This window comes from Ornithodoros turicata, chromosome 1 (genome assembly GCF_037126465.1).
Source record: "Ornithodoros turicata isolate Travis chromosome 1, ASM3712646v1, whole genome shotgun sequence".
In the NCBI taxonomy this organism is placed as follows: domain Eukaryota; kingdom Metazoa; phylum Arthropoda; class Arachnida; order Ixodida; family Argasidae; genus Ornithodoros; species Ornithodoros turicata.
The window spans coordinates 25191817-25216404 of record NC_088201.1 but is presented as its reverse complement, the minus strand read 5'-3'; the positions used below and the strand labels follow the sequence as shown (position 1 = coordinate 25216404).

Here is a 24588-nt window from a genome sequence, read left to right as displayed (position 1 = left end):
GAACAAGCTCGTGTAGCAACAATGGTTGACACCTCCTCTCTTCCTTTTTAACTTTTCCTTTCCCGTCTTTCCCGTGCTTTGCGGAGTTGTAAGTACGGCGATTAGGAAATGCTGGACATTTTTCGTGAGTATTCGTGGAACTAATGTCTGTTTTTTTCTTTCGTGGATCGCACCTAGATGCCTTCATATTATAAAACGCGATGTGTGTATATGTGCGTGACATAATGAAAACATCTCTAAGCGCATCTGTAGCTAAACCGAAACCACGTATTTATATAGCGTGTTTAGCTTTTGATGGATCAGTTGCGTGTAACATTTTTGACATGCATATGCGACAGTAAAGCAGTATGACAACTGTACAATGTCATTTCTACTTCAACGTGTACTTTTCAAGGCCGACGCAACGCTTATCAGTTATACCGGAATATGCGCGCGTACGGAAGTTAGATGTAGCTTTCTCCTTCTTTCTATATTAAGACAAGCGAACGGAAGAACTACAGCGTCTAGGTCTGGTTGATTGAGCTAGCGAGATCATCTTTACGAGAAAGAAATAAAATTGATAAATATGAGTTTTCTTTATACGTGTGTGAACACCAAGAGGTGTCTGAAAATGTATTTGAAGAGTACAGTCAAGTGGGGTGTTTCACACGTATAAATATTCACTAGCAAATTTATGTTAAGTGTGAAGAGAAAGTAATACATGTAAATTCTGCAATATAATTTTCCGTGCCAAAAGCAAAATAAATAAATGGGGATAACAAAAGCAAGTGCATGTCTGAGGTCTGTGAAATGATTGAAACCTTGAAATCCACACGCAAAAACAATACATTTCTTCGAATAAACTCCATCGTTTAGTTTGAAGACCGAAGTCATACACCATGTGGCATACATTGCATATGATTATAACTTCAGGCAACGTTTACGATACCACCATGCATAGGCGCCGACTGCGGGGGGGTGCGGGGGCCCTTGCCCCCCCCCCCCCCCCCCCCCGGAACATGAACTAGGGGGGCACCGCCTCCCCCGGGAAGTCCCGCTAAGAGGCTGACACCAACCTTTGGGGCTCGGCGCGCCCGGGTCAAAAGAGCGAGAAGGCACCAACCCAACAATGCATCGTGCAATTTGTAAAATATGTATCCGCCCACCGTGCTCATTATCACAGTGTAGAAGGTGAGGCGAAGAAACACAGAGGATGACACAACACATAGCCTGAATTTCGCGCAAAGCAATCAGATCAATGAAACGAAGCAGTCGAAAAAGTACCAGCAGCTGCCAGTGAGGTGTAACGGTAGGATCTTCAGAACGCATATTCGTTGGGAGCGGGTTCAGCTCCCGCTGCCCCATTTCATTGACCATATTCATTATATTGCGCGCATTTCGGGTCAAACACCGAGGATTCAATGCATTTTGTTCTCTTTGCACTCAGTTTACAAAGGCATAATGCCTTCAGTTGTGCACATGTTCACTGTTTACGTTCTCTCTCTTTTTTCTGTTCTTCCTTCCTCTTATTTCTATACCAGTTCTGCATACATCATAGGATCCTGCCAGAGTGTGTGATTCTTCAGCTTTAGTTTTGTGTTCTTCATTTTTCTTTTCCTTTTCTTTCCTTCTTTTTGTTTTCTTATTTTCTTTGCCTCTTTTGACTTCCCCCTTTCACTTTTTTTTCTGGAATAACAAGCCAACATCCATCTGGCTTACCTTTCCTTTTTTTTTTCTTAATAAACATATCCCCCCCGCCAGAGAGCGCCCTTGCCCCCTCCGGGAAAATGAAAACTCTCCGCCTCTGCCACCATGCCAATTAATGTAGTGTAATCGGTACTGTTTGCAACTGGAAATCTGAGGGGTCCATATTCGTGTGCTGACACTGGAAGGCATTGCCTACATTAGGTACTTGGCTTTCACTGTACACCATAATTATGTATTTATATTTGTACTATATTATCGTAGCATGACCCGGTCTACAGCCTATACAATGATCAGCGATGGGAGCACCCGCACTCAAGGTCCTGCAGGAAAACCTCATATCTTCTCCTCACTCTTCGCAATGAAGGCTGATGTCGAACCACAAACGGACAATGCACAAGCAATCAAAACTGGCTCTAGAGACAGTGAAGATGCTGGGAATCACCCTCCAGGCCTACTCACTTCAGTACTCGGGAATAATTGTCGCATCATTACAGACTTATCATCTAAATTAGAGGCTGCCCTAAGCTTTAGTTTTGACAGCACTGAAGATGCTATCACTGGAGAACCATCGAACTCTTCAAAGTCAGAACTGTCCCCTGGAAAGCAGCACTTGCTTCAACTTCACTTGGGCACATCAGAATGCAGCGTCACTGAGAAGGTTCAGCAGTGGAAAGAAAGCTCTCGTGTTGCAAAACGTACATTTGGTAGCTGTAGAGATCGTTCAGTATATGGTCAGCCACAAATTTCAGCTGGAGGATCACCAAAGCTTGTTGCTGGGCGACGAGATGCCTCACATGAGTCCCTCGAAACATTAGACGATAGTGGTCACAATAGCAGTGCATGCTCAGTCGAGCAAGATGCTGTTTCTTCCGTCTTCCTCAAAGATTCTGTTGGAATTGGTAGTGAGTCCGACACCTGTGGGCCAAGTACAAGTGTCGATTCTTCAGACACAGAGTCCCCAGTGCATGGAGCACTACTACGAACTGCTTCTGACGATGGTTCTTTGCACTCATTGACGTCTAGCTTCAGTGGTGACAGCCAACGAGATGAAGCGACTGAGTGGATGGCAAAATTCATGAAGTCCTTTGTTGGCCGGATATTTGAAGATCAGTAAGTTGCATCTATATCTCTTCAATGCATACTAAGCTTTTTAGTCATATGAGTCATATGCTGATACGTTAGATAACCTACTAAAAATTTGCATGTTGCTTTATCCAGCAATACTATCAGCTTTGAAGAAAAGGCATATTTTGGAGAACTCTGCAGACACGAAGATGGGAGGTTATGGTTCTCCCGCTACGTGAACATTCAGGTAAGAATGTCAAAAGAGAGAGAGGGAAAGAAAGTGTAGCTAGAAGCTGTGTTAGCACTCCTCCCAGCATAATCTTTCTACATCGTATAACTATGAAGATGTGAGTATCAAAGTTCAAAGCATGACATATAAGGTTCTGTCGAAATGCCATGTAAAATATAAGCAGTGCAGGATCCTACCACTTCCTTGATAAGTGTGTCGTGCACTCCAGCTCTGTCTCAATGTCCTCACAGTGTTGTTGTTTCAGGCAAACACGAAATATCAGAGCCAGTCATTATTTCAAGCCACCCTATTTTTATTTAAATCCTGAAACGAGCAAGTACGTTGAAATACCCATAGCTAAATTTTGCTATGCAAATTAGCCCAAAACCGAAACAAGCGTACAGAGAACAATGCCCATTTCACGTCAGATGACTATGTGCTTTGGAGCGATGGAGGTGATTGGTGTAGGCACCGATCCGAGGTAAACTGCCTCGCGGCCCAGATAAGCTGCTGGAGGTGAAGGTCAGGTCTTTTTCTTGTGCTTCGGATGTGCCTAGTTTTGGCTCATTTGCATAGCAAAATTTGGCAATGGATACATCAGAGTACTTGCCGGTTTGAGGATGTTTAAAAAGATAGGGTGGCTTTAAATATTGACTCGCTCCAGTTCTGTTACTTCACATTTCCCTGAAAACTTCTAATTAAAAAGTTAAATAATGGATTCTAGACAGTGAGTTATCTATAGGGGACGTGCACTTCTCTAGGTGGCGCACTAAACACTGTGGGGACACGGCCAAAGTTGGAGAATTTTAACTCTCTGGTCGCTTCCTGCATCGCCTTTTCATCACTACCGACTTGACTGCCATTCATAAAAAAACAGATAAGAGTAGCAGACGAAATGTGGACGATGCTTGCGAACAAAACACGGCCGTGAGTGCTCGTTTGCGGAAGCTACACGATTGCTTAGCGCCTTCTTTCTCCGTTCCGAAACTTTCCCTGCGCAGTCCCTATAGTAACTACAGTCAACTCTCGCTTTATGAAACCTTGATTTACGAATTCCCTCGCTCTACAAAGGGTTCGTCGTGGAACGAAACACTTCCCATGTATTTCTCCCTCGGTTTATGAATCCCGATTTCCGAACTGTGAACGCATTTTTTGGGCAAGAGTCTAGAAGAGTCTACCTTTTTTTACCGCGATTTATGAACGTGGTGAGTACAGTCGTCCAGGTCATTAACACACAAATTGGTGCAGAGGGTGCAAACCTGTATTACCCCGTGTCCTACTCTGCAGGCCGAAAGATAAGAAAATGAACTTTGTTTCTGTGGCATGCCAGCGGCTGTCATTTCAAGTCGAACATCGCAATGGACGTGTTGCTAGGATCGAAGCGCAAGAGATGGGCGCTGACTGCCCCAGGCGGAAATTTGAACTGGATTAGGCACTTGAGGCTTGTGTGTTGTCCTTTTTCTGTGTTCCGGCCTCGGAACATCAATTTCCATCTCAAGTGGATCCACTTGACTACCAAAGTGGTTTAAAGTGGACTGGTCTGATCCCACTTCAGAGTCAAGTGCTTTCATTCCAGTTCCGCTTGAATAGAACGTGGATACCATGAAGGAGTGAAGTTGTTCCATTTTGCCAGCAAGTAGGGTGGACAAGGTCCACTTTAGTCCAGTGTGGTTACATTTTGGTGATAAAGTGGGTTTGACCAAGTTCCACTCGGAGGAGTGTAGTCCCACTTGGGTGTAAGTGGTTTCCCCAATAGAAAATTATAGTGGATTAGACGGGTCCACTTGGGGTCTGACATCAGGAACACTGAAACCACTGGGACCACGTTGGTAAAAGTGGGAGCACCGCTGTCTGGCGCCATTGCTACCAAGAGCAGCGAAAGGAGGGCAATCCGATCCAATCCGTGTCTTATTGAACTGTTGTGGCGTGAATGGGAACGCTGGCATCATGGGCGCCGTTAAGGGGGGGCGATTGGTCATTGTATTCAAACCACTGTCCTTACTGTGGCTCTGGAACATACTTCAGGATATAATTTTTTTTTTACTTTACAGCGTGTCCATAGCAAGAGAGTTAGTGAATCAACATTCTACAGTCTGGTACAGCACTTTGCTATCGTACTCTTTGAGTGTGTTGAAGCAGATGACTTCACACCTGCAAAAACTCTTATGAACATGTGCTTCACGTTTTATCACGAAGGTTAGTGTTACCTTCAGGCATATTTGCATGTTTGCTGGACAGTTAAGTGCCATGCTTAATGGAGTCAATCTTTTCTTTACCGGTACATTACAATGTGTGTTTGTCCTTTTAAAGACTGTTATAAAAACGTTACTCAGTTAACTGCACAGTTACACAAAGTAAGAAAAAATGTACAATACTTTGAAGTGCATAAGCCACACTGCAGGTTAGCCACATAGCTGCTATTTTCTGGTTTTTCGCAATTTTTTACATAGTGTAAAAGAATATTGCCTAAATTTGGGATCGTCTGCACTATATACATCATTTAATAATAATGTAATTAATATGCCAAAATTTTGTTGTGGGTTTAAGATGCAAACAGCGTATGGCGGGTTTACCCTGTTCAACTAATGCTCATGAAAAGAAAATGAAATGTCATTAACCCACTGAGGAGCTCCAGAGAGCTGCTCACTCCAGTTCTGTGCATAGATGTGACGAAATGTGATGATAATCTTTGGCGTTTATCTGGTTGTTTATTTAAATTAAAATAACAAAGTAAGACATATGACATTAAGAAAATATTTGTTTGTTCCCTCAGTTATGCGTAATGGATGCCTGAGAAAAGAATATCTCTACATGTACCTAAAGGAGCAGCCCATCTGGAAATCTTTACGCTTCTGGAATGCAGCATTTTTCGATGCATTGCAGTCTGAACGCACACACAGGCCACTACCTACCAGGTACGATAACACATTATTTTTCACTGCCGTCCCCTTGGCAGAAACTGATGTGCGTTGTGGTGTGGCCTTGTTCGAAAACAATGAATAATTTTAAAAATGTGAAAAGGAGTGGAGGTGTCAATAATAGTGCCCTCATGTAGCTTAAATGCTCATGCTGCATTGTTTATGCAAATGCTGCCAGGAGAAATGCCTTCCTATACAAGTAATCAGTTTTTTTTTCTTTTTTTATAAAATATTTTGGTGTGAGTACTGGTAACTAATATTAATGCATGTTCTCTGATTTTGATCTTGTTTTGATTGTTTCATGTGATCTGTTATGCATATCCACATATTCTCTCTACTGTTTGCCTGCTACCCACAACCTTTGTCGAGGAATAGCATAGTACCTTGAAATAACACTAGACTTTTCACCAACTGAGGGCAGTGTTTATCCTGTTGCAAGGTACAACATTTGTTTTCCAATGTTTTCCTACTGAAAAAAAAAACAAAAAAACAAAGAACATTGAAAAGTTTCAGACTATAAATTGTGGAATTTTGCATAGTGATTCTTTGGATGTCTAAATGCAGAAGTTCTGTAATGGTTGACCATACTTTATTTTAGTACAGCTTGCACTCACGTTCCTTTCAGAAGCGACATCAGCAATTATAGTCCTGAAGACATTCAAGATGAGCAGACCTTCCAAGGAAATCTGACTTTTGGGCAACTTGGGTAAGTAATTCTTTCATTTGTACCTGAGGTTGTACCTGGGACCGTTTGCATAGGAGTTGAGTACAAGTCTCAGACTCAATCCCAATAGCCTTGCCAGTGCATGGAGTACATGCTCGCTGCTCATGCGGGAAGCGCTGCCAAAGCTATTGAGAAGGAGTCTGAGACTTGTACTAAACTTTTATGCAAACAGGCACTGGCATTGTGATAGTACACAGATACCTTACCATACAACGTACAAACCTATCATAATTACTAGAGCTGTGCAAATATTCGAAATTTCGGATATGAAATGAATATGTGATGTTATATGAATGCCATTTGCAAACTTTTTTCAGTATTCGAAATTTTCGAATATTTTTCGAATAGTACTGAAGCAAGGTATAGCCATTCTGCAAGTGGGCTTCGCCTCATTACATAGAAGGGTTTAGGTGAAGCCCACTTCATGTTACCACCATTGTTCTTTTGGTGTGCAGCTCCATTCTGCAAGTCGGCTTCACCTCATTACATTCGAGTGTTAGGTCAAGCACACTTTACACTGTTTACAATATTCTGTCACTAAAGTCTAAAACTTCTGTGAGCTCACGGTCAAAACTGTACTCTGGGCATTGCATGTTCCAGTAAATGTATTCCCAACTTTCAGAGTTATGTTCAGTAACAGATGGAAATATGTGCAGTTTCTAAAAAAAGTACAAGAAATTCACAATGTAAACATAGAAATGAGGAGATGCACACAAAGCAGGCTGCATGGAACATGTTGACTAACTCTCAATGCAGTTCATCCCACTAATGCAATCTATCATACATAACACAGAGGGACCCTTCTCTCACGATATGTTATGCTGGGTGAAAAGGCTCACAAATTTGGAGCAGAACATCATTGAATGAGCACAACACCACACAATATTTCACCATGAGGTATTTGAAATTATTCGAATTGGGCCTTTTCTGATTATTCGAATTGGATTCGCAGTCTGAAGAAATTATTCGGATTCGATTTGCAGTGCAAGTGAAATATTTGTAAACTATTCACGATGGAAATTTTGCTATTCGCACAGCTCTAATATTTACTTGTTTAATTTTTGCACCTTTCCTCCAAACTTTAATCACAAGGTATGCAATCACGCATCCTCGAAATTATTTGGTCCATGAAATTATTTTAATCACCACTTGAGTCATGTCACTGCACAGTTTTGCATCTTGGCTTGTCATAAATTATAACAGTGCTCAAAATAGCAAAGGCATGAAGCGTGCCACGTCACACCAGTCGCATTCAGATGCTGCTCGAGGAGGCGAAACTCTGTCAGTCAACCAGCAAGTGAGATACTGTGCACAGCACTTAGAAAAAACAACACCTTCACTTTCTGAGAAGCACAGATATCAGATAATGCCTAAAGATAGGTGGGTTGACATATTGCATCAAAGTGTGTTGCAACGGCACACGCTGGTCCAACTGCACTATAATTAGGGTTCCCAGTTTTCAGAGTTTATTCAGGCATATTCGAGTTTTTCAGAGTTTATTATTTTCTGAGAATTCAGTTTTTTTTTTTGTTGTTTATTTTTGTATGACTGAGTTGATATCCAAAATTCTGAGCAAAAGCGATGGCTGTGAAGCTCACAAACAGCATGAGAAAGTGCCTTGTGAAAATGCGTTATGCGGCAGAACTTGCAGACAACACCACTTGTATCACGATCACCTTCGTGATCTGAACATCTCAAAATCCGGATATTCCTTGACATGATCGCCAGGTGACTTTTGCTTGCATCCCATTTTACTATGTGCATTGCGACAACTAGTTGCCCTTTCAAGAAGACAATTTGTATGTCATCTGTGCTCCCTTGTCCACTTTAAGCAAGGGGAAGCATGATTTACAGAAAAGGGGGAACTGAAATCCTAGGCGCTGGACGTTTTCCAAGTAGACCTGGGAAATGACCGAAAGGACCTCAAAATGCCTTGCCTCTGGGCAAGGATGGAATTCGTTACATGGATGCTTCACTCGTTAGTAAGTGAAAGACTGTTGCAGACTAGATTTGGGTAAAGAGGGCCACCCTTCATTGTCGGGGAGGCTGAAAACCCGCTATGCGATGCTAAGTCTTTGGTTGCTGGAACTCCCAAAACCGGATATTTTCGGATGAAACTGAATTACTCTAAATTTTATCAGCTTACTTTTTAGGATTTTTAGGATTAATCCAAAAACCCGGAACCCAGGCTATAATGTTCCGATTCAGTATCTCGCAACATGTCCAACAAAAAGTTCCTATTCAGTTGGACCAATTGTATAGTGAGAAAGTCACTCTGGAGGGATTTGGGAAGTATTCAGATCACATTTCACGATAGCCACAATTCCAATACAGCATTTCTGGGCTTTCAGGCAGCGCTGATATATTTATCCCATTGATTGAGTTTCATTGTACTATATCAGAAGGTTAAATGAGTAGCATGTAATTTTGATAGTTGCTACAATTTATTGGATGTTCACAATGTCCCTCAGAAATCTGCATATCTTTATATCTGTCCCATTTTCAGCAACAGCGCACTTGTCCACACTTGTAGCACACTGCCAGCACACTTGTAGATATTTCCTATACATATTCATGTACAGTCGCCGATTTTTCAGACATGCTCGATTATTCGGACTCATTCGCAGAACGGCCGCGGGTCCCATTGAGTTGATGTATAAGAACGTCCAAAATTTCGGACGCCGTCCAGCTCCGTCGCTCGATACAGTAAAACCCGCGGATAGCCATATCGCGTATAACGATATCCCTCGTACAACGATGGTTTATGATTTTACCGTCAAAATATACATTGTTTCTATGGGGAAACGACCCGCGTACAGCGATGGAGACCGCGGTTCAAGTACTCGCATAACGATATTGGACGCTGTCCCGTGCGCGTAAGCTCGCGGCGAAAATCGCCGCGATAAGATGCAGAACAATCTCGATGATACGCATCTCACGGGGTAGCGGAAAAAATTCGTATCAAAAGAATTAAACCAAAATAAAAATTGAGGCAAGAAAATAGACAGCGACTGTTCATTTTCCAATACTGTCAGTGAAAGAGGTCGGTGGTAACGGTTTTGTGTCTCCGTATTTGGCCAATGCTACTCAAATTCGCGAGATGATTCAAAAGGCCCAGCACGTGCTTTTCACCCGCGAGTCGCGCGACAGTGTTCTAAAGCGAGCTTCTCCTAAAGCACGCAGGCTTTAGGTGAAGCCGACTTGCGGAATGGTGACGTGTAGTGTTGCCAGAAGTTGTCCGTTCCCTCCACGAGTTCTGGTCGTTGTTTTCCCAAGCCAGTGCGATGTCACACAGCTTCGCGGTTTTTTCAGGATCTGTTTCTTTTTCTTTTGCTACACGTGGGGTGGCGCGCGACTTTTCGGGGACGCGCTATTTAGGTGAACCCTCGTTTAACGATGTACGCTGTATAACGATGGAATTCGCGATTACCGTCAATATCGTTATACGCGGGTTTCACTGTATTTCGGACTCTGTTTGCCCAACCCGCGAATTTCTCTCTTGGGGTGACGGAAAATATTTATCATCTGAAATTCGTATGAAAAGAAATCAACCAACTAAAATAATGAAGCAAAAAAATTGGCAGTCATGATTGTTGACTTTCCATTCCTCTGAGTGGAAGAGATCTGTCGTAGCGCCTTTGCGTCTTCGTTTTTGGACAACGGCCCAGCACGTGCAGTCTGCCCGCGAGTCGCGCGACAGCGCTGTAAAGCGAGCTTCAACTAAAGCACGCATGCGTTAGGTGAAGCCGACTTGCGGACTTGATGACGACGGTGCTTCTGATAGTGTACATTGACGAAATGTCTCTTCGGAAAATAGAAGCTGATGTTATCAGGCAGAGCTGGAAGCGCGTTAGGAAAGCATCGACAAATTTTTCCATCCTACTAGGGCTTAGTAAAGTTTATTTTGAAGCGAAATTAGTTTTTTCAGACTGCTCGATTATTCGGACTTTTGCGCGATCCCCGCCGAGTCCGAAAAATCGGACGGCGACTGTATAGGAAATCTACATTTAATTTTACATTTTGCATTGGGGTAAATGCTGGGACCAACATAAAACCACACTTGTAAGCAGCGAAAGACCCTGGTGAGGTCAGAAGGAGCATGTGACACTCGACAAACTTACCCAAGAAATGGTTTGTGATGTAACCCTACAAAATTTTCCTCAGTACGTTTCCTCCGATTTTTCAGAACCTTCACTCACAACATGCACGCCTTTGGCCTGAGCAAAGAGTTCTGCTACGAATTTTTACGGAAGCAGTGTGCCATTGCAAATCTACCTCAAGGTAAAAGGTCTTTTGCGTTTGTATTCATTTGAGAGCCCCAGTTGTAGTGACCTTACTCGTAACAAATTGCTCATTGTAATGGACAAGCTGGGACTGACCATCAGAAGTGCATTATTCCATAAAAGTTCTCTACATACTGCAAACATTTCCACAGTTATCAAACAACTACAGCAAATGCCACCACGAACAGGCACCCTGTTTTCTTCTTTTGGAAGTTCACCAGGAATTACTGTAAACAATCAATCTAGACATCGGACTATTGCTGTCAATGAGAAACATGGTGGCCTTGAATATGGAGATGCAGATAATTACTAACATTTTATGTTTGACTACAGATATTGTTGAAGGCTGTCCATAATCAAACTTTGTGCATACAGTTGCCGACCGATTTTTCAGACTCGACAGGGATCGCGCAACAGTCCGAATAATCGAGCAGTCTCGGAAAAGAGTATGACTAACAAAATTACTTTGTTTTGTGCAGAGGCCAGAAGAACCTATAAATGTTTTGTCGATGAATGCTCTTCCGTTTCCGTGCGATCACGTCCAGTTGTGCTCTACCAAGGTACATTTTGTCAGTGTACACCGACGAAAGTACCGCCTTCATCAGTTCCCAGTTCTACGGCCGCACCGTATCTGGCACGTGGTCCTCAGAGTCGGTCCCGCTGTCCGATCCATCAACCTTTTTTTATTTGTTTTGATTCTGTGTTAATGCCGCAAAGCAACTGTGGCTATGAGAAGCGTGCAGACGTGGACAGAGGTAGAGAGGACCTCACGCAGCCGAAGGTAGGATTTGAACCCACCACCTCCCAGTTTTCAGCACGACCTTGGCTACCACCAACGAGCGGATGCTTTTACCCACTCGGCCATGCCACTTGTGGGTCCATCAAGCACTACCGAACAATCTCATCATCGGTTAGTTCGGCACATGACTGCGTTGTCCATATACAGTAAAACCCGCGGATAACGATATCTCGTATAAGTATATCCCTCGTGGAACGATGGTTTATGATTTTACCGTCAAAATATACATTGTTTCCATGGGGAAACGACCCGCGTACAGCGATGCAGACTGCGGTTCCGAGTACTCGTATAACGATGTTGGACGCTGTCCTGTGCGCATCCCAAGGGGAAAAACAACATCGGCAAAATGCCGGGCCGACGTGTGCTTCCGACCAAAAAGTCGTTGAGCCGTCCTTGCAGAAAAAGGTTGGGCCAAGCTTGGGGATTGACATTGGCCTTACTCGGCACAACTTAATACTGTCAACGTTGGGCCAATATAGCAGACCGACCTATAAGACATGAGGCCAACACAGGGCCAATGTAGAACCAAGTCGGGGCAATAGCCGGCCCTTTGTCGGCTAGATGGCGGCCCACCGATTAACAGCAACGATGGGCCAACTATGCCCAAGCAACAAAGGTTGGGCCAAGCTTGGCAATAGCTAGGCTGGCCTACCCGGCCTTAGTTGGTGTATTATCGGCCAAGAAGCTTGTTTCTTGCTACAGATCTGTACCCTGGCCAATGACTTGCCAAGCTTTGGCCAGCCTGCATTGTGCCAAGCTAGGCCAAAGCAGTCCTGTGGCATCGCTCGTATTCATACTCAGTTGTCTTGCAACGTAGGGTAATGGCGTAGGGTAGTGCAACATTGCGCCAACGTTGGCTGGCCGAAAGAGTCGTTGGCGAACTGTCATCCGACTTTTTGCCAACCGTCCAAGCGTCTTTTCTTCAGCTGCATTCTTTGTTTGCTGCGAGCTTGTTTGCAGTGCAGGCCGACATTGGTCCGTCTTTATTACGCCAATCTCTCAATAGCAGGCCCGCAACACGTTGCACAATGTTCTCGGCCCAACGTCGTTCACCAACCACCGCTGTGAGCGACATCAGACCAACGTTGGTCCAAGGTGCAGTGGCCGACTAAGTCGCTTGCCGACCAAAAACTGACCACTGGCCGATGGTTGGTAGTCGGCAATTTCCACTTGCTTCCAGTCGGCATAACCTCGCGACGACAATCGCCGCGATAAGATACAGTGGAATCGTGATGATACGAATGTCACGCGGTAGCGGAAAAAATTTGTATCATCCGAAATTCGTATCAAAAGAATTAAACCAAAATAAAAATGGAGGCAAGAAAATAGACAGTGACTGTTCATTTTCCAATACTGTCAGTGAAAGAGGTTGGTGGTAATGCTTTTGTGTCTCCGTATTTGGCCAATGCTGCTCAAATTCGCGAGATGATTCAAAAGGCCCACGTGCACGTGTGCTTTCCACCCGCGAGTCGCGACAGTGTTCTAAAGCGAGCTTCTCCTAAAGCACGCAGGCGTTAGGTGAAGTCGCCTTGCGGAATGGTGACGTGTAATGTTGCCAGAAGTTGTCCTGATATGTTCCCTCCACGAGTTCTGGTCGCTGTTTTCCCAAGCTAGTGCGATGTCACACAGCTTCGCGTTTTTTTTAGCATCCGTTTCTTTTTCTTTTGCTACACACGGGGTGGAGCGCGACTTTTCGGGGATGCACTATTTAAGTCAACCCTCGTTTAATGATGTACCCAGTATAAAGATGGAATTCGCGGTTACCGTCAACATCGTTATACGCGGGTTTCACTGTAATTTCTCAAATGTCATGGCAGCAGGTATTTCGAGGCCTCTGTTATGCAAATCACCAAGGGTACAGCAAATCAGTAACCAGCACCATTTTGCACCAACATTCAAAGACCAAATCGACCAAAATCACTTCGTTATTGCAGGCCAAGATCTCTACGCGTTGTGTCAGAAAGCACCAGAAAAATCCGGACTGAAAGCAAGGGACAGTTGAATGGTGGCCATTACCGCGGCAGGAAAGGAACTGGGTGCAGAGTTTATCTAGACCCTCTAGACAGCAGTTCCATAGCGCAGGATGCAGTTTGAGATGGTATCGAGGATACAAATCATCCATAATCAAAACCCTGAGACTGAGAGACATACAAACGACATGACACAAATCATATCCAAAATGGCGGCGACAACTCGTGGTTGTCGCTGGCTGGGCACATGCTGGGAGCAAACCAAGTCTGAAAAATCGAGCAACGGGATGTAAGGCATCAGAAATTTCGGTGCTGTTGTCCATGAACTCTATGGGGTGTGTGGCCGTCCCGTGACGGTGTCCGAATAATCGAGCATGTCTGTAGAAACAGCATCCGAAAAATCGGTCGGCGACTGTATATGACATGTGCAAGAATTTGATATTTCCAACTTTTGGAAATTTAAGAATTGCACATTGGGATGGAGAGTTGAATGCTTAATTCAGCGCACATCCAGCATCTGTTACCAGCTCCGGTGACGCAGCGGTAACGCGTGCGCTTGGAGACTGGGAGGTCCGCGGTTCGAATCCGCGGGCCGGCTGTGCCGTCTGGGGTTTTTCCTGGGTTTCCCTCAGATGTGTAATAGGCGTATGCCGGCACAGTTCCCCTGAAGTCGGCCCATGGACGCAGCTATCCTCCCCCCGAGCGGATTCCGCTCGGTCTTCCACTTCACCCTTTTCCTCTCCTCCTCTCCACCACCTTTCCCTTCCCGAGAAACATGCCGCCTAATCAGGCAGGCAGACCTCTCGGGTTCCTCCCAACGACACTCCTCCTCCTCCTCCCCCCCCAGCATCTGTTATTGTTGTACATTTCTGCAGACCCCTCAAAAGCAATTTCTGTACTGTGAACGAAAACTTCACAGTTGTGTACGTGTAGTGCTTATGAACAGAATGTGTTTTTTGTTTTGGAATAAATCAAAACTGTACGAGAATTTCCTGTTAACACACTGCCATAAAGAATTGGAAAGATGTGCAGTGTCACTAGAAGAGATAAAATGAAGAACAAACTAAATAGAGGAAGGCGTTAATCGAAGAACGTTTAGGAAAAAAGTTCTGCATTGGTATCAGCATGTTATGACAAGGAACAAGACTTACCGTAATTTCACGCGTATTAGCCGTGGATTATGCGCAATTTTTTTTTCTCACGGGCGCTCTGCGGCTTATCCACCGGTGCGGCTTATCTGATGACAATTTTTTTCTGGTACTTTCCCCATACGCCGGTTTTAACGAAAGGGCCGACAATGTCTCTGGAACAGCCCCGGCCTGGTAATGCACGAACAATGTGTAACAGGGGCGCGTCCACATTTGAGTAGACTGACCTTCCTGGTGCCTTCCCCCAAGCAGCTTTAACGAAAGTGGTGACAGTGATTCAGGTCTTCTGGAAGGCAACTGACCCGACGATCCATGAAGAACACACAACAAGGGCACAATCTGATCTTGGTAGAACACTAGAACTGACCTCCTTTGTTGTACACGATGCTGACCCCGGAGTATGGACCACAGGGTTTATGACCTTCTCTATGGTCTCCTTTGTCGCACAAATCAGTTGCATCGTGTTGCCCACGGCTTATCTGCCCGAAAATTTTCAAACTGTTCCTAAAAATGAGTCCTGCGGCTCATCTGCGGTGCGGCTTATACGCGTGAAATTACGGTATACCCTTGACACAAGAACAGCCTAGATGCCTTTCCAGAGAAGGACACCCTTCCGAATGACATTTGCTTCCCATGACACACGATAAAGGAGATAGTACTTCCTTTCGCAAGCGGGCCTTTGCGGAAGAGGAGATTGCTTTTTATCTCCTTTATTGGCGAAAAGGCGTAGCCTCAAACATAGAACCAACCGACAAATTTTTTTTACCATGGCAGTTGAAAATAAGAATGCACGACTTGAAGATTTTAATTATTTAACGGATGAAGTAAGAAAGCCATCTTGCAGCCAATTTAATAATTGCAGTTTATAAAGACCTCACGAAGGTCTGTGAGTACAGTACTCTCAAGCCACATTTCAGATGTCGATACTGAGCGAAAGGGAGAACAATGCTGTCGTGTGTCACTGGCGCGACCTCTTTTCAGCAAGGTGTCCTTCAAAGCAGTTAAGGACTCCCACCGCAAAGGAGTTCTAGCTAGCCCGTGTGTCAGAGGTGTTACATGAATAGGACAGTGGGGGGCTCAATTTTGCAGGTACTAGAGGAAGAAGGCCAAAAGGAAAGTAGATGGATTAACAGTGGATGTCAGAAAGAAGTGTAGAAAAAGTTCAAACTTGGGTAGCTTGGTGTGTCATGTTAAAAGCGCTAAAACCCTCAATGCCGGGATGAAAACACAATGGACGAACAAGAAGGGATGCCATATATGCTTAGCAACTCAAGTACTGAATAAGAAGTTGGTTAAATGATCTGTTAGTTGTTCTGAACCGGGTTCCACATACCTTGTCCTGAGGTTCCACAAGCCTCAGCTTAAGCTCCCACAAGTTAAACTTGTGTACCAAAGTGTGTACCAAACCTGAGTGAACGTGAACATCTTCGACACAAGTGTGTCTGGTTGGGTAAAAACAATGATGGTAACGAAAATCTACAACCAAGGTACAGGAAGGGGATACCCGACATTTCCGAGCCAGTTCGGCTCCTTCCTCAGGGGCGACTGTAGTGGCCGTTGACAGCAGCGTTCTTGCGGCAGCAGCTTGCCTTCAGCTGGCCTTGCTATCCTACCACACCCAACATCTCATTGTTGGCATCAAGATCGTCCGACATCGCGGCTGACGCTCGTCATGAAGAGTTGAGCCAGCAGCAACCATCAGCACTGGTTGGCTCTCCAATGTCAAAATAATAATATATTATAATAAAATAATAAATAAATAAATAAAAATCAATAATTGGCTACTTGTACGACACCAAGCTTGCCAGACCCACTTCTATGCAGTTGCGTCTATCATTGTGTAGTAGAAGGTTCCTCGAAGCCTTACTGGCATGATCCCAGGCTCCCTCAAATAGCATAAGTTGAGAACCACTGTGTTAGAGGTTCACGTACCAGATTTCAAGGTCCCTGCTTGGCTGCTGTCAGAACGTGAAGCTGTGCATGGGGTATCCAGGAAAGTGGATGAGAAGTGCTACTATTACAGATAGAAATGTGCACATATTTGCGTGGACACACTACAAGTGCTGCAATGGTGCTGACATAAATGTCTTCATGTGTGGAGTGTACAAATGCTGTCTTATTATTTTTACAGAGCATGTAGCAGCACTCAAGGGTCATATCGAATGGCTGTACAGAGCCTCAAAGCCTACATCACAGTAGTTCAAGTCATTATACTGGTCATCACTAGTCATGAAGATCCACAAAGGGAGAGGTTCTAAAGTGAAAGTCAATTCACTACCCCATTCTTCATGTCACAAAGCAGTAAGATCTGGAAACTGAATGCAGGTTTGAATTGCCCAGTTGTACTGGCTCTGTTGTGATGGCAGAATCATATTTCAGTATGCAGTAACGTTACATACCTGTAGTGTACAAACGATGATATGGACCACATGATCACTTGGCTTTTTGATAAGAAACATACCCTACTGGCAAAGGCACCCAAGGGCCGTGCATTTGACATGTACTCGCTCTACTGGTCTGGTGTTGCTGTTCTTATCAATACTCATAACAAGAAAAGACATTATGAACAAAAATATACCAGTATCTCTATTTTTAAGATTGTATCCCTGCCTTGCTACAAGGCATCTGCCAATTTATGTTGACAGAAGTAGACACCAAAAAGTGATGTGGTTCATGTCATAGTTCAGTGGATTGTATGTAGGGTCTGAGGTTTTCGGGTTTTACCTGATTCTTCCCCGAATTTATCCCCTCAAATCTCACATTTAGTGATCCGGGGGAAAAACCAGATTTCTCCCCGAACCGGGAAGGAGGTGACACTGCAGCCGCGAGGGAGAAATGCATCAGACGTTTCCCCAGCGTCAAAACGTCGCGTGCACGCCGTGGCCTTGTATGCGCGGCAAAGAAACGCCCACTGACGACCATCTGAAATGCATGGGGCGCACGCCAGTGTTGCCACATTCGTCGACCACAAGCATTTGCCAGCGAATATCAGTAGTCGACAGAGTCCGGCGTACAGTCTCCGCATGCGTTAAAAAATTAGGTCTTCTGAGGTCACACGCACGTCGAGTGCGCATGTCGCGCAAGCCAGCCCCGTCTTGGCTAACCTCTCCTACAACCCACAATAAACAAACGAACAAATTGCCGTAAAAACGTTGCGGCGCGCGTGGCTTCCGGCAGTTCCGTGTCTGTCGCGCCCATTCGGGATGGCTGTACCAATCCGTGGCTAAAACAACGCCAAGCAACTTAGATAGTTCTGAAACGAAAGGAGTCAGGAGCCAAAGTAAGCAGAATTGCCGATAAATTGCCGAATGTAACAGAACTCTGATGCTCTTTTCTCCTACTTTGACGCGGAAATGAAAATGAAAAAGTTTCTCACGTGAAGACTTGTAACAGCGTCGCGTTAAGCGCAGTAGTACTTTAATCTATGTGCAGATTTGAATTACCATTCCATTCAGTGCAGGTTTGAATTGCCATAGACCTACACCACCCTTATTTCGTTGCAGACAGTGTTATTACTTAGTTTGGAAACTGTTTTCATTATAACAAGCCTGATAAACCCGATTTTTACATGTATCATACAATTCCAGAAATTTTACACCCGAATTCACCCAAATTGGATGCTGCTGTTTTCCACCCGATTTTTAGCCCCCAAATTTGGCAAAAAATGTTTCCCGAAAAAACTCAGACCATACTGTATGTGGTACTGCACAGTGTATAGAATCAGGGGTGGCCAGCCTGTTCCTTTTTATATGTGCTGTTATTAGTAGCAATTACATGGTGTACACTAATTGCAAGCCATGTTAACCCATCATCATTAATTAGTAACTTATGCAAATTAAAAATACTGCTAAGCAGTATACTAGATTACAGTTTGTGACGAGACATTTGTCCAGTAGTCTGTATCAGATGACCGCTACTCAAGATCGTCCTGCGTGCCTGACATTGGCCACCCCTGTTCAAAGTATTAAAAGTGTTGACGGATAATTACATATCTGTGAAGAGTTTTAATACTACGAGAAACTACAAGATTTCTTGTGACTAGACATGAGTCTCTCTAGTCTGCTGCATTGTTAAATGATATATTTATAATAGCTTTAGGACATGATTTGAATTTGTTTCATTAGCACATAGCGCAGGTCGCATAAACCCAGCTGCAGTTTGTAGACCTTAAGCATTGCAGTGGTCATTAAATAGTGTTGCTCATGCATTTGCCATTTTTTCTATGGAACTTGGTTATTGGAGGCACAGCATATGCAAATGGAAAAATGCAAACATACGCAAATGGGTACTAAGGCAACTGAAATTAGGGCAGCCACAACTAGCTCAAAAACAAACAAACAAAATCTGCGCAAGATTACAGCTGCTCTGGTTACATTCCCTTTTCATACATGCTAACATAACCATCCTCGGAACAAGCACTTTGCTGAAAGAATACACAAGAAGACACAGATGTGCGAGGGATGACTACTACTTGTGCATACTTTCATTACCCAACCAACACACTTATTTCCAGTACTTACTGTAGGGTAAGCAGGAACACAAATACTCAATACTAATTGGTTCTCAGATAGGATTTCAATAGAAGTGCACTAAACCCCAGGGTTGTGATTGCTGCGCCGATTGCGCATTTTTGCGCCGCACGCGAGGTCCTGCTATATTGTGCTACAAAAAGCCGATTGTTGAACTTTCTGCGCCATTGTGCGCCCACTTCGTTTTTTTCCTCATTTTGAACAACAAAAGTGCGAAAACAAAACAGTATTCACTTGTACTGGCTTATTTACGACAGACAGGCGACACAACTGCTGTGGTTCAAGCCAGTTCAAGCCATGCTGAGCCATCTAACTCGTCCAATCAGAGTCTAGCGCTCTGCCGTGCGTTGTGGTCACATGGCTGCGGCTGCGGTTGTGCTTGTGGCATGTAGTAACGTATTGGCTTACTCAAACTCAACGACGAAACTTAAAGGTAATCAGTTTGTCGATGTCTTCATTGTGATGTTACTTTCCTAACTGACATCACGGGCGAACACGGCTGGCGAGAGTACGCGTCGTACGTCTCTGTCAGGCTTTCTGTTGACACTAGCCTGGATGGCATGCCGGACTTGTTTTCGAGCTTTTGGATGGCTTGAACCTTGTTGCACAAAAAAATTTTGCGCTGAGTGGTCTTTTGTTTGGGCTGCTTAAGTGTAAAAGCCCTTGTTCTTGCGTAGAAACATAGGTCGCGTTCATACTCATATTATTTCAGACTTCTATTTGTAAATTAATACCTATTCAATTCACGACAATCTGCAAACGTTGACTCGCTAGCTCGTTTTTCGGCAATATCTCTAAAGAAATTTAGGGTTGAGGTTCTCCTCGTTCAGCTAGATGACATGAACTTTGAAAGTCTTGATCGTATTGATGATTGTTGATCATGGTTTTGAGATTGATCAACTTGTGACAAAGCTATACAGTCAAAGCAGCGCAGCGCTCTGTATACCTCACGGAAACACAAATCTGGTGAGAGGATTTAGCGGAAACAAGTGTTTCCTGAAAGAAAGGACCTCTCTTGCGCTTGAGACACTAAGCAGTGTACGGCATTGTACACGCTATTGGAAGTGTTCTGGTAGCGACCCTACACGCTTTAAAGTCACTCAAGCTGTTGTGAAAGTGGTGAAAAACTCTTTAAATAAAAAGATATTGTGAACAACTTGCTACTGAAGTCTCTTGCCGAAAACCATCGCAAGGGTACAGAAGGAGCAGAGCAGCAAGCTGCCAAGAAAAATGTGGAGCGAAAACAAAAGGATGACGTTGAAAACGCAAGAAGAATGCTGTGTCATGCTGAGGATCTCATTGCAAACAATATGAAAGCAAAAAGACTTTGAGGACATAGAGAGTGGGCAGGCCCTCCCCAGCGAGAAAAACAACGTCGGCAAAATGCCGGGCCGACGTCTACTTCCAACCTAAAAGTTGTCGGGCCAAGCTTGCAGAAAAAGCTTGGGCCAAGGTTGGGGATTGACAATGGCCTCACTCGGGCCGACTTACCCGGCACAAGCTCGGGCCAATGTAGAGGGCCGACCTGACAGATGTAGGGCCTATGTCTGGCCAATAAGGAACCAAGCTTGTGTACTGATTGGGTAAACGTGGGCCCTACAATGGCCCATGAACAACACCTGTGCATGGGCCAACCACGGCCCCAAGCAAAAAAAGAATGCATGGCCCAACTATTAAGCATCGTCTGAGGAGAGATCAACGTCGGCAAAATGCCGGGCCGACGTGTGCCTCCCACCTAAACGTCGTTGGGCCGTCCTTGCAAAAAAGGTTGGGCCAAGCTTTGCAATAACTAGGCTGGCCTGCTCGGTCTTGGTTTAGTGCATCGGCCAACAAGCTTGTTTCTTGATACGGATCTGTACCCTGGCCAATGACTTGCCAAGCATTGGCCAGCCTACATTGTGCCAGATTAGGCCAAAGCAGTCCTGTGGCGTCGCTCGTATTCATACTCAATTGTCTGGCGGGGTAGGGTAGCGGTGTAGGTGGAGAATCATAAAAGCTCGTAATATGCCTGAGATCACTAGAATCAAACAGCTCACTATAAGAAAAAGAAATTGTATTTCTTTCCCAAGGAAGAACAACAGTTACTATACATGGGGTTGTCTCGTGAGCTTCCACAAATTCGAGAGCCCTGCTCGCGTGCGAGTCAAAATGAAGGGTGAGGTGTCTAAGTTTAATTTGACGCGTATACAATCAACACTGAAATTAGGAATTGCTTGTCGTATTAGCTCACCATGAAGATAATGTCTCTGTTTCTTACTGCTTTTGGTTTGAGACAATCACTTGGCCAATCGAAAGTTGAACCTTTGCAGTGCTACACCGTTCTGCGTTTCCCTCTCCCCAAGGCAATATACCGAGATTGAACCAAGCTTGGCAAGAGCTTGGACCATTGCACCAACGTTGCCTGGCCGAAAGAGTCATTGGCCAACTGTCATCCGACTTTTTGCCAACTTTTTGTCTACGACTTTTTGTATTTTCTTTCTTTTTGTTTCAAGTAGAAGCTGCATTGTTTGCGGGTTTGTTTGCAGCGTAAGGCCGACATTGCCCTGTGTTTATTATGCCGAACTCTCAATAGCACGCGCGCAACACGTCGCACAACGTTCTCGGCCCAACGTCGCTCACCAACCACCACAGTGAGCGACATCAGACCAACGTTGGTCCAAGGTGCAGTGGCCGAGTTAGTCGCTTGCCGATCAAAAACCGACCACTGGCCGATGGTTGGCAGTCGGCAATTTCCACTTGGGCTCCTACCACAAGGGAGAACCAAGCTTGCAGCGGCCCTGGCAAGTCTAGAAAAGAACACAAAGGCATAGTGCAATAGAAATAGTCGCCTAATAGGTTTCTAGTCACTTCATTACCACAACTGTAGTTTGTTGTTGTTTCCGACTTTTGTTGTTGTTTGCCACTTTATAAACGTTCCGTTAATGCATTAATCTGACTGCCCTAATGTCGCTTTATCGAGCTGCTCCGAAAATGCTTTTTGATGCTCCAAACAGGCATTTTCTCTGCTACAATTTCTGCTCCAAAGCAGTGAAGTCCAATCACACCCATGAAACCCGTTTACTATTTTAAAATCATTTTGGCAGCAGCAAATGAAAAAATACATTTGCGATACACTCTTGACAAACACTAGATGTACAAAGTTCTACAAAAACGATGTTGTACAACACCCAATTTATGCATGATCCAGTTATGAAAGACCCTTAAAAAATAAAGCATTTGGTGCAATCCTGTAGTTTGTATTATTTATATGTTTACCATGCACATCTGTAAGGAAGTAACAGTTTAATGGCTATATGCAATTTCACTTTATAATTTTCTTTCCTATACTTCACCCCACCTCATCAAACTTTATGCCATCTTGACTGAGCAGTATTGCGGGATGAAGGTCTTGCTAACACGTTGCATGCAGCTACAGAGTCTTCCAGTAGCAAAGGTATTTTCCCAGAGATTTACAACACTTACCTTCAAAAATTCTGTTGAGGAAAATGAGACACACATGCGAGGCTGTTAATGGAAATGTTCATTAACAGTGCCCAGAATAGTATCACATTTATGACGAACACGTGATTATCTTGAGCTACTGCAACCTATAGCTACCTTTAGCAATTTTTGCTTCAACCTCTGAAGGGCCCTCTTTTTACAACTCTCTGCTGTTGATGACAACAGAGTGCCTTGTAAAACAGGTTATGCAAATTCCATTATTAGGGTAAAGAAAAAATATATATTCAGCACACAGTTTACAGAAAAGCAGAAGCCTGTCATACCTTTCTGCTAACAGGGCATTTTTCTTTTTTTTTTTTTTGTTATGCCTTTTGGATTATCTGTGCTAGATTGTGTCCATTTTGTCTAGTTATTAGTTAGTTTGCATTAGTTAGTTAGCATTGTTGGTTTGTCCTTATATAGACCAAGGGAAACAAGGGAAAGGGTGCAGGCTAGCTGGTATAGATCCATGAAGAAGACCGAATGCAGGAATTGTGAGTGTCGTGAACATTGGTCCATCTCAACTTGCCCTTTTCCTACGTGTGTCGTCTTCTGTGTCCGTGTCTCTCGGTCTTCTTCATGGATTTATATAGACCAGTTCGCACGCCTGACGTCACACACTGGCGGTGGCGCTACAATCAGCAGATTGTCTTGTCTGCTTACTGTGGGCAAAACAGTCAATTTGAGTAATTGGAGTGATCGTTTTCATGCAAAGCCGTGCATCCTTCGGGTACACAACCGGGGAAAGGGGGAAAGGGTCGCGAAATCGCTTTTCATCAGTTTCTGCACAACGCAAAACAAAGGAATCGTTTGACCGCTGCAATTAAGCGGAAAGATTAAATGTAACATCGCCTTTGTGAGATTCCCTCACGATACCTGTATACAAATAAATGACATGAATCGGTCCACAGTAGCAAATGAGCGGGGTTTTCAGAAATGCCCTGATCAAACAGCTCGCCTAAGGTGAAGCAATTATAGTAAACTCTGTTTAAACGGGGCAAAACAGTAAACAGGGCAAACAAAACTGTTTAACTCAGTTCGGCATGTCGGAGAATTCGGGGTAAGCGAGTTCGGCTTAACGGGAGCCTATTGTATATGCTTCCAGTGACTTGTACGCTTGCACAATATCAACAGTGGACTCGCTCGGCGACAATATTAGATAAAGTACAATGCGACTGTGATAGGTGGCATGTTTTATGGCTGGGCTGTCCAGTTGTCGATGTGCAGTGCAAAGGGATCGTCATGTTGTATACCGTTCATAAAGAACTTTGTCTTGTAGCAACACTTGTCTGATTCCTTCAGAGCTCTAAATTGTTCAGGTATTCTCGAAGGAGACAGTCGAGAGCGGTGTAGCAGTGCAACACAAGTCGATGTCGCACTTGCGGAAAGCATCCGCACACTGCGTTGTGTGTTTTGTCCACACCAACGCCGCGCATGCAGAGATGGCGCCTCTTGTTTGTGAACAGTAAAGTGGTCTGTAGATTAAAATCCATTTCATTTCACTCTAATAAGGAGCTAATGCAACTTCCCTACATGAAGGGAAATGTAAATGCCTCCAATGCCAAAGAGATAATACGTAGAAAGCAGCTAAAAAATATATATCAGGTTCAAAACCAGAGTTTAGTAGGTTTGAGCCGTATGGTACTCAGGTAGAGGTGCAAGACAATTTTCTGTCACCTGTTTGCTACTAATTTTACATCTACTAGAGGAGGGAACACCTCCCTTTTCAAACCTTGCAGAACAATGGAGGCATTCTA

At 44.2% G+C, this 24588-nt stretch overlaps 1 protein-coding gene across 2 annotated transcripts; it reads left to right on the top strand.

Annotated features, from left to right (window-relative positions):
- Positions 1-16: 16 nt before the first annotated feature.
- LOC135377685 (uncharacterized protein KIAA0513-like) lies at positions 17-19029 on the top strand. 2 transcript variants are annotated; one of them, XM_064610282.1, is made up of 9 exons: positions 21-124; positions 1741-1887; positions 1948-2796; positions 2905-2998; positions 5032-5176; positions 5754-5895; positions 6524-6604; positions 10809-10903; positions 16954-19029. In XM_064610282.1, exons 3-9 carry the CDS (start codon positions 1949-1951, stop codon positions 17019-17021), a joined length of 1473 nt encoding a protein of 490 aa, XP_064466352.1. In that variant the 5' UTR covers positions 21-124; positions 1741-1887; position 1948; the 3' UTR covers positions 17022-19029. The 2 variants fall into 2 exon arrangements, with proteins under 2 accessions (XP_064466351.1, XP_064466352.1); XM_064610281.1 differs by lacking the exon at positions 1741-1887 and having other exon boundaries at positions 17-124.
- Positions 19030-24588: the final 5559 nt, after the last annotated feature.

Coding starts and splice junctions, on each gene's coding strand:
- LOC135377685 (XM_064610281.1), top strand. CDS start 1,949: ATGACCCGGTCTACAGCCTATACAATGATCAGCGATGGGAGCACCCGC. Junction 2,797..2,904: donor GGCCGGATATTTGAAGATCA/GTAAGTTGCATC, acceptor TGCTTTATCCAG/CAATACTATCAGCTTTGAAG. Junction 6,605..10,808: donor CTGACTTTTGGGCAACTTGG/GTAAGTAATTCT, acceptor CCGATTTTTCAG/AACCTTCACTCACAACATGC.